This window comes from Triturus cristatus, chromosome 4_1, assembly GCF_964204655.1.
Source record: "Triturus cristatus chromosome 4_1, aTriCri1.1, whole genome shotgun sequence".
In the NCBI taxonomy this organism is placed as follows: domain Eukaryota; kingdom Metazoa; phylum Chordata; class Amphibia; order Caudata; family Salamandridae; genus Triturus; species Triturus cristatus.
In genome coordinates, this window is record NC_140585.1 from 62,422,452 (window position 1) to 62,442,103 (window position 19,652).

A 19,652-nucleotide genomic window follows, 5' to 3' on the forward strand; every position below is an offset into this window, starting at 1 on the left:
CGGAGGATGGCACACTGCTTTTATACAACCTTTGATGCAACAGTACAGCCTTGGAGAACGGCACACTGGTTTTGCACAAAACCTGACACAATGTTGCAAACTTCCAACCGAGGTTTCTAAGGAAGAATGGATTATAAAAATAAATTGGAGAATTTTGGAAGTTGGTGTGAAGAATCTATCACTATTCCCCTCGGTTTGAACAGAGGTCAGATCCTCAGGAACCCTCACAACAATGACCAACATACCTGGGGCGGTTGGTGTACATACATCAGACCATCCGACCTACTTATGGTAGACATTCTGACCTACTTGCTTCTCTTCAGGAACATTATATAAAGAATGGCTGTCTCAAACAGAAAAGAACTAGGAAAAAATGACCCAGACTCCCTTGTAGAAAGCTCTCAGTGTATCAAGTACATTATTTATTGGTTTTACAAAAAGCAAAAGCAAACTCTCACTTTAGGAGTAAAACAAAAAAGTCTGATAGGCACCCATGTAAAACATGGCACCCACTCAGCAAACTTTAGGTGCTCCTCAGAAGACACAGTGATTGCCAGGTTGGTGAAGATCGCTAAATATGGTGGGCGGTAGTCCAACGGGGTAGTGGAAGTTGTTACGCCTGCTCCTCTGGCAGACCGTGGACTACCTGTCAAACTATAAAGGTAAGGGACAGACTTCAAATGTAACCCAAAATAGAAAAATCACTAAGGAAAGACGGGCTGGATTCAGGGTGTGGTGGACAGGGCGCTCTATCAAAAATGCAACAAAGCATTATACCAGCCAAACCACCGGTCCACCCACCAGCCCTGTTTATAGTTGGACAGATTGTCAGCCTTTCCAAGGAATTCTCACTGGGTCTGCCGATGGAGAACTTCTTCTGAAGGAGAAAGGGCTCTCGAAGAAAACCCATCAGACGGTATTAGATAAAGCAGTGCTATATAAGAACCTTAATAAAAAAAAAAATGAAAAAGTAGGTTTTGTATTTGACAAATTCATGTTTAAATCCCTTGTGTAGCACACTGCTTTTAAGTACTCAACATTCTGTGGTATTTTTATGGATTATTAACATGAGAAGTGCGAGGATAGACATATTTTTAGGTTTCCTAAACAAATCGGGTATGGATTGAGTAGAAACAACAGAATTATGTTCCCAAAACAGGAATGAAGCCCAGATCTCAGTATTACAGGTAGCACTTCTCTCTTCATTAACACAGAAGGAGAGGTAGTACCATCTGAAGCAAATAAAACAACTCTCACTCTGAAGGCATACTGGCGAGAATTGTCCCCAATGATTCCACCTGCGCCAGACTCCCTGCTGAAAGCAGTCTTGCTATTGAGACTAGGCCCCTCTAATGGCACCTGCGGCAGACTCCTGCTGAAAGCAGTCATGCTATCGAGATTTGACCCCTCTATTGCCAAATAAACTAGGCTCCTTGCTGACATCACAAATTATCTTTATAGTTTAGGGAATAAATCACATTTAAGATCTCCTATACATTCAGCAGTTGAATACCATGAATTCAAATACATTTGTTGTTTTATTACAGATCTAAAAACATACATTTCGTATTAATATGTAAAATCTAGTCATCATTGTGTACATTTCATAGCCTCATGATTCTTCTTGCAGTATCATAATTTAGTTTATGTTAATGTTAAAGTAAATTGAGTTGGATCCTGGTACACACCTCTGTGGTGTGGTTTTTAAAGGCTCTTGGATGTCCATACATGGGTGGTGTTTGGATGTTTGGTTGTGTATCATTAATACAGATTTATCAAGTATGGGGTTTCCAATTTATTATGCCACTAATTCCGTACAAACCACTTGTTCCTAAATCTAATTTGTTCAGCTTAGAACTTGTTGCTGATAACGTGAAAGTAAATTGAGTTTGACCCTGGAGCAAACCCCTATAGTGTGTTATGTATAAGGATGGGTGTGCTGAAGAGCAGTCTCGTTCCTCTTCCTGACTGGCTGTGTGGTGGTGTGGTGATGATGATGGTTGGCAGCAGGAAGAACGTCCTGGACTCAGCACTTGTTAAAATGAACTCGGTGGAAAGCATTCGTTTCTACTATCTTTGGCTACTGAAGATATAACCTTTCTTCTGATGTGTATGTTATATCGAAGAACTCCTTCCTCTAGGCAAGGCTGGGCTATGTGAACACTGTTTATTTGGCAGCTCCAGTAACACAAAAGCACCTTACAGAGGATTCAGAATGCTACGATCTATCTTATTTATGGTTGGAGGGCGTCCCAACAGCATCACAAAGTTTCACTGCTTGCTCACGAGGCAGCACATACTTTTAATGTCCATTCATTCATCGGCATTTTATAAAACAAGAGTTTCTTTTTACTTTACTTCTGAATCCAGATTTTTTTTCTCCACTGCCAAGGTTCAAGAAATGTAAAGCAGGGAGTCGATAGTTCTGGACTTCAAGAGATAGAATTCTTTACTGCTCAAGATTCTTTACTTAACTGTCAAGCTTTCGGAAACGTATGAAGAACCAAACTTTTTGTCAGCTCTCTCTCCGATCAATACTTTCGCCATCATGCACAGATTCTGTCCTTTCACAAGTTCAGAGTTGGTTGGTTTATTCTCTGTAAATAAGAAAGGTCTAAAATATATTCATATACAATTAATATGACCGTGAATCATTTACATATTCAGTGGTGAGCCAGCAAATTTCCCAAGGTCCAGCTTGATATTGGACACCTCTGGGGAAGTGCTACTATGGTGGGTGCATTTACAGATGCATGTGAAGAGTGAAATGAGCATAATTTCTCCAGCGTCTGGGCTTCAGAGGTAAATGTTGTGCGCTGCAAGCATTAACTCTCAGAGTTACAGGTCACATTTTACTACTTTGACTTCTTGTGCCTTTGGACGTTGTTCTCTAGCAGCTGTCATTGAACAAGTTATTGCACAAAATGACCAAACACCAAAATCAGATAGAAATATTCTCCAGTTTGTGCTTGGTAAACTTATTCAAGTGTGTTGTGTTTATAGGTTTTATCACTAATCCCTGTAGTTAGCTGAAAATCCTTCCCACAACACTTCCAAATCCACTACAATGGTATGGTTTCTCCCCTGTTTGTGTAGTGCACTTGAATGGCTTTTCCCCTAAGTGGGTTCGCTGATTATTTCTTAATGTTGAAGGGGCACTAAAACTACTTCCTCATTCACTGCAGTGGTAAGGTTTTCACCTGTGTGTGTATGCGGATGGTTCCGTAATGCTGAGTAACGACTAAAACCACTTCCACATTCACTGCAGTGGTAGGGGTTTATCGCCTGTGTGTGTTCGTTGATGTCTTTGTATTTCTGATAATTGACTAAAGCACTTAAAACACTCACTGCGCTTGAAAGTTTTTTCCCCTGTGTATGTTCGCAGAGGATTCCTTAATTTTGAGGAACGACTAAAACTATCTCCACATTCATTGCAATCAGATGGTTTTCCCCCGTTGTGTGTTTACTGAGGTCTCTGCAGAATTGAGAACAGACTAATGCTCTTCATACATTCACTACACTGTAATGGTGTTTCCCGTGTGTGTTCACGGATTACTTCTGAGATTTGAGTAATCACTAAAACTACTTCCACATTCATTGCAATGGTATGGTTTTTCCCCAGTGTGTCTTCGAATATATTTTTGTAGGTCTGATGTCCCACTAAAGCTCTTTACACATTCACTGCACTGGAATGGCTTTTACCCTGTGTGTGTGTTCGCTGATGACTCATGAGATTTGAGGAATCACTAAAACTACTTCCACATTCATTGCAATAGTATGGTTTTTCCCCAGTCTGTGTTAGTTTATGTTTTTGTAGGACCAATTATCCACTGAAGCTCTTCACACATTCACTGCAATGCTATGGTTTTTCTCCTGTGTGTGTTCGCTGATGAGTTTGGAGTTGGGATAACCGACTGAAACTCTTCACACATTCACGGCACTGTAATGGCTTTTCCCCTGTGTGTGTTCGCTGATGACTCCTGAGATTTGAGGAATCACTAAAACTACTTCCACAATCATTGCAATAGTATGGTTTTTCCCCTGTATGTGTTCGCTGATGTCCTTGTAGGTGTGATAACAGACTGAAGCTCTTCACACATTCAGTGCAATGGTATGGTTTTTCCCCAGTATGTGTTCGCTGATGTGTTTGGAGATGTGATAACAGACTAAAGCTCTTCACACATTCATTGCAATGGTATGGTTTTTCCCCAGTATGTGTTCTCTGATGTCTTTGGAGTTGTGATAACTGACTGAAGCTCTTCACACATTCAGTGCAATGGTATGGTTTTTCCCCAGTATGTGTTCGCTGATGTGTTTGGAGATGTGATAACTGACTGAAGCTCTTCACACATTCATTGCAATGGTATGGTTTTTCCCCAGTATGTGTTCGCTGATGTCTTTGGAGTTGTGATAACTGACTGAAGCACTTGATACATTCACTGCAATGGTATGGTTTTTCTCCAGTGTATGTTCGCTGATGTCTTTGAAGAATTGATAACTGACTGAATGCCTTCATACTTTCATTGCAATGGTACGGTTTTTCCCCAGTGTGTGTTCGCTGATGTATTTGGAGATGTGATAACCGACTGAATCTCTTCACACATTCACTGCAATGGTACGGTTTTTCCCCAGTGTGTGTTCGCTGATGTATTTGGAGTTGTGATAAGTAACTGAAGCTCTTCACACATTCACTGCAATGGTATGGTTTTTTCCCAGTGTGTGTTCGCTGATGATCTTTTAGGAGTGCTAACGGACTAAAGTTCTTCACACATTCATTGCAATTGCACGTTGCTTCTCCTGTGTGTGTTTGCTGATGGCTCGTTAGTAGTGATGACAAACTAAAACTCTTGCTGCTTGTGTATGATTTTTCTTTCTTGGTTAGTGTCTCTGGGTCGGGTTTATATTTGTCTGCATCCCATGACTGCGTTTCTGGAGGAGCTAACATGGTTGATAAAGCACTTGTGTTATACTCACATTCCTGTATGTGTGTGGTATTTTTGAATGGTTGATTTCAGATTTCACAATGAAATACAAGACTCATCAACTAAATCTATTATAATTGTGGCAAGTAAAGCTTCTTTGTGGGTGGTTATGTCTTTAGATTGCAGAATGGTTTTGCATGTTTATTAGTGAAGATTAGTCTTCCTTCTGGTCGACGCAAATTGGGACAGTCTGTTGTAGATCAAAGACCCTCTCTTTCCTTTACCCTTCAGTTGTCTGGCTCCACTCCCTTGTGCTTTTCTCTTGCTCCTGTGGTTTAGCCAGAAAGTGTTTACAATACACCTAGCGTGCTGAATGGTGGTCTGCCATCATTACAGGAAGCAGAGCAATGCTGTATCCACCTCATACCGAACACATGATCAAAGCTGGTGGTGGAGGCCTGTTTATACAGGAAGTGGTTTGTCAGTGTTGTTGCCTTCATTTTCTAGAGGTCATTTCTTAGTCCTGTTTCTTGGCGGCGCACAGCTCAGACTTACATCCACTGAATTGCTCTGGACTGCCTCTTCTAGGATCTATCAGTTTATGTTCAGGTTCCTCAGTCTCGGACTATGCAGATCTTTTCCTGAATATTGGAGCTCATTTTTTTCTAACCACTGTGTCAGATTTGCACGATTACAGTCATTATTCACCATCATTTGTGCATTCAAGGCTGGTTTCCTATTGGATGTAAAGAGATTTAAAATCACTAAATGGAAATGTAAGAGAATGTGAATACACAATATCTAACCAGTTGTAAAAGACCTCTCGTCACGACCATTTATGAAAGTTACCAACAGATATTTCACCATACACAGATATTTAACTAAATGTTCTATTGAACATGTCACATTTGACTTAATTCAGAAAAGGAGGTGATTTTCTGGTGTTCACAGAGTAACTTAGTACAGAAAGAGCACACATGGAGTGCCCACTCGCTAGAGGTACAGCTTTACGAAGATGCACATGGCTAAGATTTCATTTAAACAAGAAGGGATTGTGTAAAAAGAGATGGATCAGGATGTGCTGCTGTGACTTCAGTTTCAGGAATTGTATACCAGCAGTAACCTTTTCGAGACTACATGACAAAGAAAACTCTTCATGTAGTATATAATAAAGTTAACGCTCCAGGAAGTATGTAATAAAAAGTAAAGCTCCAAGAAGTATATAATAATGGTAACGCTCTGGGAAGTATATAATAATGGTAACGCTCTGGGAAGTATATAATAAAAGGGAACGCTTCAGAAGTATATAACAAATATAGCTCCATTCACACTCTTCTTGACAGTACTTTCCAGTTTACACAGGAGCAGCTGAAGTTCCAAGTCCTGTCTTTACTTTTCTGTTTGTTAAGTTATCTTTGCCACATTCCTAAGGATGGGTCAAGCATTTGTTGGAAGATTGTAGCATTTATTATAGAGATTGGTAAAATCCAATAAAAGATGATAACTCTTTAGTTGCTGTGTTCCAGATGTAGATTTATTGTAGGTATAAAGTCATAGAATAAATAGATACAGCGTATAATCAAGTAAGTAGAATCCTGTAAAGGTTAAGGTAAATGCCCCACCGGGAGCAGCTGCCCTGCTGCTCAGCCTCCAAGGTAACTGACAGTACACTCAAACATACACAGATAGAACGAAGGAAGACACCATAGAGACATGCTGAGCAGCAGAGTACAAGACATTAAGAAAGGACAAAGAAGAAGAGGAGGAAACAGGATGCAACACAACTTCCCCCTTTAACCAAAGAGATGAAGAAGATAAAACAGAGATCAGAAGAAAGGAAGAACATAAAACGCACAAAAATAAACACCCACTTCACAATGGTGGGCAAGGGTACCAAAGCTGTACCAAAACTAGAAGATAACAATTGAATGCAAGAACACGGAAATGAACACCTCAAAAGACATTGAGCAAAAAATGGTTAAATACCACCATCTCTTTAGCAGTAAGTATGATAAAATTGAACACCTCAATAACAACTGAGCACCAAAAACGGTGGTTCTGCACAAGTAAGCAGAATTGAGCCCCTCTATAGCTCATCATCAGCAAGCATAATAGAACTCATCCTCACACTAAGAATTGAACACCTCTATCGAAGTATAGCACATAAGTGGTTCACAACAAAAAATCACCAATAAAAGTGAGTACCTCTACGGCTCTTCACCAATAAAACTGAGCACCTCTACGGCTCTACACCAATAAAACTGAGTACCTCTACAAATGGCTCAATAGCAATAAGAAATAAAACTGAGCACACCTATCTCATTACAAACACTGAGCACCTTGTGCCCCATCACTAATAAGCATAACCAACTGAGCACCTCAACACAAGTCAAGCAAATATATGGCTCCAGCAAATATAACAGAATTCAACACTTCTACAAATCATGGTAAGAATAAATGAATATGAGCACCTCAATATGAATTGAGCACAAAAGTGGCTCCGCTTAAAATACGCCATTAATAAAATGACATGACTCAAAAACGCATCACCATAAATTCAAATATAAATGAAAATCTTGAGCACATAAGTGGTTCCAAATTCCAAAAATAAATCCCACACGCCACAAATGCAAGTACTAAACTGTAAATTGTAGCAGAAACAGCATACTGCGTAACTTAGTTAATATGCAACAGAATAGATCACAAAAGTTTAAACATAACAAGTTAAAACAATAAAAGTAGTCACTGTTGAGAGACAGTTCTTTCCCTGAATTGTTGACTGAAATGTGAACGAAAGGGAAATGAAATGATAAATTTTCATTGCGCCTTCATTGCCAAAAATTCTTCCGCGAGCATATAGACCACATATCTTCATGTACGTGCAGGCAGTTTCCTCACGTGCGGAGCTGCAGGAATTAATTTGTAAAAGACCATACAAGTTCTTATTTCTCCTTACATAAACAGAAACTTGTTGATGAGGCAGTCCCCAGTTTAAGCTCATTGTCAAATAGTGATAGTTTCATATGCTATAAGATTCTCCCAAAATAGCAATTTTTAAAAAGGACTTCCACAAGCTGCAACCCCCAGTTCTCAGCATAACTCAGTGCTGCAGGAGTTGCATACTCGGGCACAGTGCAAACTATTTTTGCTTCCACTGGTGTCTCATTTACCGCCGCCCACATCTCCGTCTGACAACTGTTGCTCACATCTCCCTCTCACTAAACACCAAAAAGAGTACCTGTATTTGCTGTTTCCACACAACGAAATGTCCCCAACTTTATCAGCAATGGAAAACGGTGCGAGGTTGGCGAGGTTGATGAAAGAGGTCTGAAACGCCAATGCCAACATGGCAGCACCCACCGTACGCTGCACCGAGTGGCTCTCGGCACATTAAAGCTGAGAATGCCGTAGAAACAGCTAAGCAGCCAAAGACGTCAGAAAAGCTCTGGAACTGCTCCTCGCGACCAGGTAAGCATTAATCACTTTACCCGGTACACGCACTGTTTAAAAAAAAAAATTAAAACAAATATGACAATTGAACTGTCCACTGTAGCGCGGCTTAAAAAAACTTGAAAAATGCCAAATTACAAGATTGAACACACAGTCCCTGCGAAATGGTGGCACACCAAATCCAGTAGAAATCACTCAAAATTGAAACACTTTCAACTTTTCATCTGCAGCAGGTTCAGAAATACCACTTTCCTAATGGCTCCCAAAAGGTGACAGTTATCCTAAGAACAAAATTCGCTGCCGCCCCTTCCCAGCACACGTGGCTGCTCCCTCTGGAGAGTTGAGAAACAATTCATCAATTTCAGCATACAGTTCAAAACTCTGCCGCCGATTACTGGCACACATTGCTGGTCCTTCTGGACAGCCTCCAATTTAAAACGAGAACCAGATGTAATGCCCAACACTTACTTCTGTAGGCTGTCTGATGTTACAGACACCGGTGGGACATTCAAGGCGTTAGGCATTAAGTTCAGTTTCTTCTCTTTAGTTTTGTTACACGTGGTTTCTTTTCTCCAATCGTCGCCAGTGTAAAATCCAATAAAAGATGATAACTCTTTAGCTGCTGTGTTCCAGATGTAGATTTATTGTAGGTATAAAGTCATAGGATAAATAGACAGAGAGTATAATCAAGTAAGTTGAATCCAGTAAAGGTTAAGGTAAGTGCCCCACCGGGAGCAGCTGCCCTGCTGCTCAGCCTCCAAGGTAGCCAACAGTACACTAAAAAATACACAGATAGAACTAAGGATGACATCATAGAGACAGGCTGAGCAGCAGAGTACAAGACATTAAGAAAGAACAAATAAGAAGAAGAAACAGGATGCAACACAATTCCATCACAACAAGTAATATACCTGCGATATCGCTGCTGCCAATACGTGTCTGCTTTATGTCTTTTTCTACTTCACCATGGTATCTGACTTAATGTCTTACATTTGGTGCCGGCATGCTTCCCGTTGGTGGATGAAGCATTGGCAGAGTGGGACAAGATGTTCCTTGCTTTCAGGTGAGTGCAGCATTTACACCGTTGGGAATTTCTTAAAATCAGCTTTACCTTACTCCCTGTTCATCACCTTCCATATTCCCTTACGTCTGCGTACTCGCTCAGCAGGGTTCATTGACAGCTAAAGCAGGGGAGTGACTCGAACACCACAGACATCAGGTAATTATCTGATAGACAAACGCCATGGTTGGCAGTAGAAGGATCAAAAGCGCCTTTAGAGAAGCTCGCCCGGGACATAAAAACAGAGGAAATGCACAAGTAGCTACTTATGAGGTACAAACAGAGGAGGCGAACATGTAGGTACATGCTCCAGTTTGGGTCCGTTTCAGGCTTTTACTGGGCTGGGAATTGGTGTGCACTGTATCTTAATACTGCGGCTGATAAAGGCACTTGCTGCAAGGGTGTTACCACTTTGACACTTTACAAGAGGGGAGCAGAGCCTTAGAAAGCACAACATCTGAAGGCTGCCTGCCCTGAGGGGCAGGTGAGGGTCCAGGTGTCAGACAATATCATCAAGGGACATAAAAGGATCCTAAGAAACACAGCGGCAGAGAGGCAAAATCGTCAGCCCAGATGGAGAAGAGCTGGGTCCTCCACTGTTTCCGGAACAGTAAGTGATATTGAATCTTTCTAAGGTTAGGAGGCATAGAATTCCATCGGGTCGGAGTCATGGAAGGAGAAACATCAGGTTCTGGCTCTGCGGTGACGAGGGATATGGGCCAGGTTTAGATTGGTGGAGCGTAGAGTTCTGGAGGGCATGTAAAATTTCATCCAGGCAGCAAGGCTGGGTGCTCCTTGGATCTCTGTTTTTTTTTTTTTAGTTAATTTTTAAACAGTTGTCGTGCATCCATTTGGCCAACGCTGATACACAGTTGTTAGATTTGACACAAAAGCCAGTGGACTCTGCCGACACGGAAATAATTATCTGAGTGTCATCAGCATTCGACACTAGTGAGATATTCCAAAATATTTCACTACCTCTGCCAGAGGTCTGATGTGAATATTAAAAAGGGTAGGACTGAGCTCCGAACCCAGAGGGATGCCAGTGATCTTTGTGATGAGGCGAATGTGGGGGGAGGGGGTATAACTTTAAAAGACCATTCCTTTTAAAAGAAGGTAAACCAGGCCAGACCTCTGCCCTGTACCCCCAGGTCAGTGAGGCGAGTTAATATTATTGCACGTGAGACAGTGTTGAAGGCTGCACTTAAATCTAGGAGTATCAGAGCCTGGGATTTGCCAGCATCTGCAGTACTGCAAAGGGATTCAGTACCTGTTAAAAGAGCAATTTCGGTGCTGTATGATCTAAATCCATTTTGGGAACAATCTAATATTTTATATTGTTCTATTATTTTGGTTAGGAGTTTGTTTACATGTTTCTCCCCATCCTTGGCCAGAAACGACAGAAGAGAAATGAGTTGATGGTTTTCTGGCTGAGTGGCATTTAGCAAAGGCTTTTTTAGAAGACGGATAACCTTGGCGTGTTTCCATGATAGATGCTTCTTCAGTGCTCAGCAAGAGTTTGGCTAATTCTAGAAATATGGGTGTGACTCTCTCTTAAAATTTTAAATTATAATCAGGCTTAAATGGGTAATCCGGAGATCCAGATTTATCTTGACGCATTAAGGTGGAAATAGAATCTGCATCAAGTAGAGCCAATTGGTCCAAGGGAGCCCATTGCGAGTGGTAGGTCCCTGTGTCAAGAGAGACAGGTTTGACGGTTTTCTCACCCCTGTTAAAGTAAAGATAAAGATCATTGACCAAGCTTGCTGCAGTGGCTGTTAGAATCTTCCGCTAATTCAGGAGTGGAGGTGGGTTTAATCAGGTTGTTCATAATAGAGAAGATTTCCATGCTTTGGTGGAAGTCTCCGCCCGTTCCTTATTGGAGTCTAATAGAGGCACACTCCTTTTGATAAACCGTGAAAAGGCAGATGGGTCCAGTTTATGCCACTACTTTCTAATTGTGGGGTTACCGGTAATGGAATAGGGGGAGCAGTTTGAAGGGTGACAGGTTGTAAAAAACAGGGTCCAGCATTGCCGGCCTTATAGCTGAATGTTTTACTAACTGAGCTAATTGGAAAGTGGCCAGGTCATTAGTAAAGTCCTGGATTTCTTTATTGTTGATTAATCAAGATGAAGATTTAAGTCTCCAATTATGCCCAAGTTGGACAATTGAAGTGAGTGCAAGGTAGAGCACTCTATTAGCGATTCCCTGGGGATGCATCGGAGCAGGGCCGGGGCACTGACTACAGTCCCCAGGCTCCAACGCACGCTGCACCACTCTTCCCGCGCCCGGAGGCGCTTAAAGGCAGCAGTGAGGTCCCAATGTGGGGGATGCATCGGAGCAGAGCCATGGCACTGACTACAGCCCCAAGGCTCCACCAAACGATCCATCACTCTTCCCGCACCCGGAGGCGCTTAAAGGCAGCAACGAGGACCCTCTGTGGGGGACGCATCGGAGCAGAGCCGGGGCACGGACTACAGCCCCCAGGCTCCACCGCACAAAGCATCACTCTTCCGGCACACGGAGATGCTTAAAGGCAGCAGCGTGGTACCACTGCACGGGACTCGACCGGGCCAAGGGAGGCCCATCCACGCCCAGAGGAGGCTGGGCTGAGCTGCCCCCCCCCCTAACTTCTACACTCCCCAGTTACAGGCCCACTACGGGCAAGAAAAAGCTGAGAGCAACAGAGGAGGTAACTGTTACCTCTTTAGATACCTTTCAGGCCAAGGCAACATCGGCATTAGAAAAATAAATCGCACTTACAGAAAAGAATTTCGTTGGGGTCAGGGGCAGGGCGGTCATCTAATCTAGTTGCTTCTCCAACTGAGGGGGGTGTAACAAAACTATGTGGGGTTTCTCTTCCAGAATTGCCGGCAGTCTCTCTACCAACCCCTGAACATTCACAGCCTGCCTCTACATTTAATTGGAAACCAACTGACGCTACCTCCGTAAATGCTAAATGAAAAAGAGGGTATGCGATACTACCCTCCAAGTGTCCTGCCAAGAAGATCAGAAAGGTCGCTATTCCAGCGAGTTCCACATGTATGAATGGCCAGCAACATTCAGAGACTACATTTCCCTCATATTGCTGTGATCTTCTTGATAACTTTAAACAACTTTTGCAATCGATCTAGGCCCGTTTAGATTCTATAGATCGCACTTAAGGTCATCCCCTCTAATGTCTGCAAAACTCTTAAAACCTATAATTATGGAAGTCATAATTTGTGTTTTAATTGTGAAAACATGATCCACAGGTTAAGGTAAATGCCCAGTCAGGTTAAGGTAATCCCCCGTCTACTCGGGCCCATAGCAGACCAAATCAGAAATACATGGACTTCCATCCTGCAGCTTGTCACTATGTTCAAATTTTAGTCAACGTGCCTTTACTACGTTCCAATCTTAGAAAATCTTCACTTCAGCTGATGGCCAAGGCTCGACACTTGATGACTCAAAACTCTAATAAATGTAATCTTATCCAAAATCCAAAATCATTTGATAATGTCCAGAAGAACGCAGTGAATTGGGTCTGATGTAAAAACAACCAATAATGACTGGTTATTTTAAACTTTGATAATGAATAGCTAGTGAGAGACCTATTAGTGAGTTTATCGGTTGCCCCTTCACTCCATTCTCAGATTTATGCAGTCTTGTTGGGCTTTTTTTTTTTATAGGTCCGCACCAGTACGTAGTTCCATCGTACTCACTCAGGGCCTTTCTTTAGTGAGAACTGGTCAGAAGCCTGCGCAGGTGGCTTTTGATGCCCTTGCCTTATCAAATAGGTAGTCATTGTTGGAAGATATGGAGGCATGTGATTGACTGATCTCTCCACTAAATCATTTGCCTCCTCAGTCTGTTTTTTATAACAATTATCAAACAGTTTCTGGTTTGCTACCCGTGGAGAGGGTTCAGTTGGTCGTTTTAGGTTCACTAAGTAGTATTACATCCTTACCAATTGACCCTACATCATCCTTCTCACCAGTACCAACAGCGATTCGGTCGCAGGAGTCGCCAAGTGATATAAAGTTTCTCTCTAGGAATATAGCGGGTTATGAAAACAAAAAGGATATTCAGAATTGGCATAAAGTGTTTACAAATTCTGATATCTGCTTTCAGGTATATTGGGCAGAGCAGTCGGTCTATGTAAATGGCTACAGCTCCTTTGTTACGCCAGCAGTTCCATCAGCAGCAGGTAGATCTAAGGGGGGCTTACTCAGAATTATAGCAAACACGATCACCCTAGGTAAGGTGACCTTTATCAAGTTATCTTGGCTGAAGGTTCTGGAAAAATTGATTTGTTACAGATTAATTTTTAAAATAATAATTTTAGGAATACTACACTGGGTGGCCAAGCACGGGCTGAAGATGGCCGTGCTGTGAGGGAGCTCCGCCATCCTACCTAGCCCACGACTATCCTGACCACTAATCCGTCCTACCCACCAACAACTTCTGGGATCGGAACACGAGCGGAGCCCATCCTGCCGGCTCGGGGATCGTAGGGTGCCCAGCAGCGGAGGAATCGCCTCCACAAGATTTGACCTACGGCACGGCCTGATGCCGCGACCCAAAGTACTGGGCCCGGCTGATCGTGGAGCTCCGTCTGGCCCTCTGCGGTCCGGCGGTGGCCCAGCGGCTTGGAAGCGGGCGCGGAGAACCCTGGAGTGGCGGCCGCTTGGGCAGAGACTGCCTGTGTGCACGGCAGCGGTGGTGGCGGAGATCGCGGAGCCTACCCAGAGCTCCGGTGCGGTGGAGAGACAAGCTGCTGGGGATGATGCAGGGCACGCCGGTCGTGAGGCGCAAGATGGCGGCAGCGCGTCCCTGACTCTGGAATCCTCCCGTTGCCTCTGCCATTGGTGTGGACCTGCCTCCCCAGGGAGAATCGTGGTCCACTTCGACTTTTTTGACCTGCACCCCCTGCTGCAAACACCCCCCGGCGAGACGCTTGTGGCGGTGCCTTCCTTTTGCAGGTGTGGTGCAATGACTCCGCGCGCAGCTGTGCCCTTGACTCAGTGATCGGCGGACCGTGGGGGACTGGACTGGCAAGCTTTGATCCTGACCTGCTCAGAGTGCCCACTCCCCCCCGCTCTGGCCTGTCTGATCCCAGGCCGTGGGTGCAAGAGGAGCCACGAGGTTGGTGCGGCCAGGTAGAGCCTGGGGCACTGATCTATTGCCAGCAGGGTTTGTGGTGCTACCTGCATTGGAAGACCTGAGCGGAGCCAGCTCAATTGGGTGGGGGTCGGTGGGGAGTGTGGGGCTTGTGTTGGGCCCCCACCAACTCATCCAGACGGTGCACGAAGCTGCCCGGGTCTTGTGGAGAGGCCTGCTGAATCCGCTTCTTTCCAGCCCAGGCCGGCGGAGGTACCTGGGCCAGGCGCTGAGACGGGAGCGAGCTCTCGTGACCCCCACTGGAGGATACATTACGGAGCAGTGGACTACGGCGTCCGGGGGGATCTGCGGGGCCAGAAGCAGTGAAAGGGACTGAGCCTGGCGGGGGCGCACTGGAGGAGAAGTGGGGCGCAGAGCAGCTTGCTAGGAGGGTGCGCAGGCCGTGCGGTGGTTATTGGTGGCGGCATATTCCTAATGGTGACATCCATCCTCCGCTTGTCTCACCTCTGCCGCCCTTGTCTGTTCGTGTGGAGCACCTTTGCACCATATCCGGCAATTCCTCACCACCCCTCTGGAATTGACTGGTTGGAGTGGGCTGGTGCGGGCCACAATGGACCGCGTCAAGGCCACGGGACCCAGTGGATCCAAGAACACGCAATCAAACAAACTGGACCGCTATACTGTCCCTAAAGACGCACAACAGGCCTGTGAGCCCAGAGACTCAGGATCCGGGGGACCGGGTGAGGAGGAGCAAGAAATCTCGCTCAAAGATGTTATGGCCGCCATCACAGGGGTCAAGACTTCTCTGGACACTGTGGCTATAGATGTCAACCTCATTAGGGCTGATATGGGCAAACTAAATGAAAAGGTAAAGCAAGTGGAAATAACGCCAGCTAGCCTAGTGGACGATGTCTCACAACTCCAGGGGGCGGTCAAGGACCTCCAGGACTTCCGTACCCTTACCGCCCTCATGTTGGACGACTACAAAGGCCGCCTGCATCGAAATAACATGCGCATGCTTGGTGTTCCGGAAAACTCGGAGGGGCAAACGCCGGACCTTTTTGTCGAGGATCTTATTCTCAAATATTTGCAACCCAAAGGCCTCAGTAAGTTCTTTGTTGTCGAGCGTGCCCACAGGATACCGGGCGGCCGTCCCAGGCCGGGCGCTCCCCCGCGGCCCATGTTGGCGCGGGTCCTGAACTTCTGTGATAGAGACGTTATCCTTCAGAACTCCAGAGCTGGAGCCCCACTGCGGTATGAGAACTCCGACATATCCTTCTTTCCGGACTTTACCCAACGGGTGCAGCGACAAAGACGATCCTTCATGTCGGTCAAGCGAGTCCTTGGAGATCGGGGAATGAAGTACTCCATGCTATTCCCTGCCCGTCTCCGGATTGAGGCGGAGGGGCGAGTGTGGTTTTTCGATCATCCCGAGGCAGCTGCTGATTGGATTGAGAGTAGGAGTGCGAGGAGTCCGGCCGACCGAGGTGGGGGTGGCACGGACAATAGTCAATCGGCCTGAGAAGAGACCTGTTCGGGGGTCGGGCTCGTACCTTTGGTAGTACGTGGTGGGTGGGAGGGTGGGAAGGGGGGGGGCTTCTGGTGCCTTTGCCATTTGGTAAGTGGACTTACATGGACCTGTGTAACTTGATTAAGATGGGTATACAGTAGGTTTGCCGGGCTGGGTAGGGGCGGACTACGTCTTCCTCCCCCCACCCCCACCCCTCCGGGTTTTTTCTTTCTCTTTTGAACAGTTTTCTAGGGCGACAGGCACTCTACAAGTTTTTCATGGGCAGTTCTAAGCACAGAGGGCAGGGCAGTGGGGTTGGGGGTTGTTGGGTAGGAGTTGTAAGAGAGTAGGGTCTGCTTTCTATGTTCACCCCCACTTTTTGCTTTTGCTTATCTGGTTTTCGACTTAGATGTGGCTGTGGGCCTGCTAATCAGACCCACAGCCCTGCTGTTCTCTCTCTAAATTAATACTATGTACTTTAGGTGCATAACCCATTTGGATAGGGTCACCTTATTGGCCCCTGTACAGTGTACCCTAGGTACCCAGGGCATAGGTGTACCCTAGGCCTACCAGGGGCTGCAGCATGTATTATGCCACCCCTGGCCTGGCCTTCCATTTTGACACAACTGGCTGATCACTCAGCTGGGGCAAGGTCGTGTAATCACCCCTTGCTTAGGTGTAGTATTCCTATACCTAACTTACATATAGACACATGTGTACCTATCAGTCACTCCTATGGCAGGCCTTAACAATCCTGGAGGCAGAGTGCTTGGTAACATGTGAGATGGTGCTCTAGCATGAGCTGAGCCGGTCTGCAGCTTTCGGAACCATGTCCTTATGGCTGTTCTATGATATAGCCTACCATATACTCTTAAAGTGCCTTATAATCTTAGACGGTTATGGTAACTATGGTTTGGCTTTATCGAAACATGTCGTGTAAGGTGTCTGACACTGTGGAATAATACCCCCATGCCATTTCTGGACATGAGGATATTATTCCCCCCTTCTAGAGGGAAAGACATGTTAAAATCATACTTCACTGTTAGCCTCTGACCAAAGCCTCAGCATCACAAAATGGATGCTGCTGCCACGACACAAGTCTGACCTCCTGCAGCTGGGAGTGATCCCAGCCAGGGAGGCCTGGACAATAGGTTTCCTGCTTGGGGAGGTGCTAGCACCTCCCCAGACAGCCTTTAGTGTATTGGGGCAGGGTGGGCTGAAAGGAATGAGACATGCCTGGGGCACACAAGGTGTTCCTTGCATAGTCCAGTTCAAACCGGCGCTGGGGCACTCCAGCCCCAGCTCTGGCGCGAAACTGGACAAAGGGAAGTGGGTGTAACCACCCCCTCCCAGGTCCCACCCATAAGGCGTGACCTAGCAGGTATCCCAGCCCTCCAGATTAGTATAAGAGTGGGAGTTGGGCCTCAAGACTGGAGATTATCCTGAACCTGCAAAACTTGAACAGAAACTCTGGACCTTCGACATTCGACGAAAGAAGAAGACTGAAGAATCTCCCTTGTAGCCAAGGAGTGGCTACCCTGTGCAAACAGGCACCATCAAGAGACTACCCTTTGCTTTGTGAACGTTCTACGAGGAACCGACTGCAGAGCCCGACCCGAGCCTTGACTCTCAGACTTCTCCGACCCTCATCCACATCTGCAGCAGAGCTGAGATCCGTGGAGGCGACGAGCGACGTGGGACCGGCTACCTGGAAAAAGTGGCTAGCAACTTAAAGCGCAGCTTCTGAGGTACCCTCGAAGTTGTGCACCGGGGATTGAGAAGCCCCACCCCCAAGCACCATCTGCACCGAAGATCAGCCCCCCACACTCCACGAGTCCTGCGTGGGGCCCTTCAGCATTTTCCTGCTTGCCGCGTCTGTCCGGTTGCTTGCCCGCTGGCTAGTGGCCTCTGTGACGACGCACCCTGAAATCTTCTGCGCTGGTTTGGCTCCTCCAGACTGGCTCCCGCTTCTCTGCAAAGAAGAAGCACCCCAGACCTTCCTGGTCTGCACCAGAAGCAAGTCCTCCGTTCTTCGTGGGTTCCGCTTGCCAAGGCTTGGTGAGTCCTAGTCCAACTTCGACGCCGCCGACAGCAAGAGCCTTCGTGGGACAGCTCGCCTCCTGGTCCTGGTCGTCCTCGACGCTTCCTGGTCCTCCTGGCTGCAGCGACAAGCTTCACCTTCACCTGCAATCTTCACGACATCGCCTGGTTCCTTCCTGGTTCCACGTGGTCACTGGCTAGTGACGTTGACTCTGTCCCTTCTGCTTGCAGGTCTCCTCTCTTCTTGATCCCAGCCTTGGGATCCACCGGACACTCTTCACTGACTGCCTGTCAGCATCTTTCTTCAGGCATCCATAGGAGTCGACGACGAAAACGACGCATCTTCACCCCTATGCACCCGCAGCCTGTGGGCTAGGTAACTTGGGTACTCCGGTGCTCATCAGGATAGTGACTATCCTAGTGTCTAGTTTTCAAGTCTCAACTTCCTAGCTACTCCGGAAGTGTCCTAAATCTACCGTTTTCTAAACTGTACTATTGCTATTGACTTTTACGCATCACGCGTGAGTGTTTCCACTCTGCACACGAATCCCGTGGGCCTCCCACTTCCTAACTAACGCTAGTGTAGTGTAGCCCCAGCGATTCCCTAGGCCTATTCTATTTCCGTGACAGTGGTCCTTATACCACTTACTTAGTATATGGTTTGCGTGGCCCCTAGGGCCTAACTGTATTACTTACCTGTGTGACTTAATGTATGCTTAAATAAGACTATGTTGTACTTACCTCTAATCTCATAAAGAGTGCTGAGGGGTTGCTTAGAATAAATACACTTTATTTTATATATATATCTGTTGTGGTGTCCTTTCATTTGGTATTCAAGGGATTATATATGGTATCACAGCTGGCTTCACATGCCATTCAGAGTTTAGCCTAAGACTGCTCTTGTCCATGCTACCACTAGGATAGCTGGTCTATAAGGTTGACTTTACAACCAATCACCATAAGGGTATTTGGACTGATATAAGGTGTACACTATAACTAGTGACATCATACATCAGGCCAACTTCTCACATTGGTGAGCAGCGGTTGGGATCTGAGCTTGCTGTTGTAATACCATTGTAATCTTGAGATACTAAATTGAAAGATCACACAGATATTGTCTAGGTACATATAACATAGTTTATAATACTTAAGTCCTACTGGACTTAGTAGTTGTAGGTTGAAGGGAATAACACACCCTGACTACAACTACTAGAGAGGTTTAGTAGAAACAACTAGTGTAGGTAGGTGCACACACCACACCCTCACTAGATCATGCCTCTGGGAGGAGATCAAGTAGATGCTCTCTCAGGAGGGGCAGGTCTGCAGAAGACCCCCTCTAGGTATGATACCTTAACATTCCAGGAGATTAGACATTTGTGTACCTCCAGAGGAATAAAACAGGGTGCAAACCCTACCCTCCTTCAGTTAAGACAACTCCTAGAGGAGTATGATACTCTTAGGGCCTCACAGGCAGGTACCCTAGGTACAGAGGGGGGTCTACCCACCACAGAGGAGTCAGATGGGACTTCAGAGGAAGAGGTAGACAGCCAGGGCCAAGTGGGAAGA

General features: G+C 45.7%; 1 protein-coding gene across 3 annotated transcripts in view; it reads right to left on the reverse strand.

Annotated features, from left to right (window-relative positions):
* Positions 1-391: 391 nt before the first annotated feature.
* The window catches only part of LOC146839523 (uncharacterized), a 108,274-nt gene continuing 89,013 nt past the window's right edge, over positions 392-19,652 (reverse strand). For all 3 annotated transcript variants that reach the window (XM_085651565.1, XM_085651566.1, XM_085651567.1), the window contains one exon: positions 392-5,658. In XM_085651565.1, the coding sequence (XP_085507691.1) occupies positions 3,860-4,945 (1,086 nt within the window). In that variant the 5' untranslated portion in view covers positions 4,946-5,658 and the 3' untranslated portion in view covers positions 392-3,859. The remainder of the gene's footprint in view (positions 5,659-19,652) is intronic.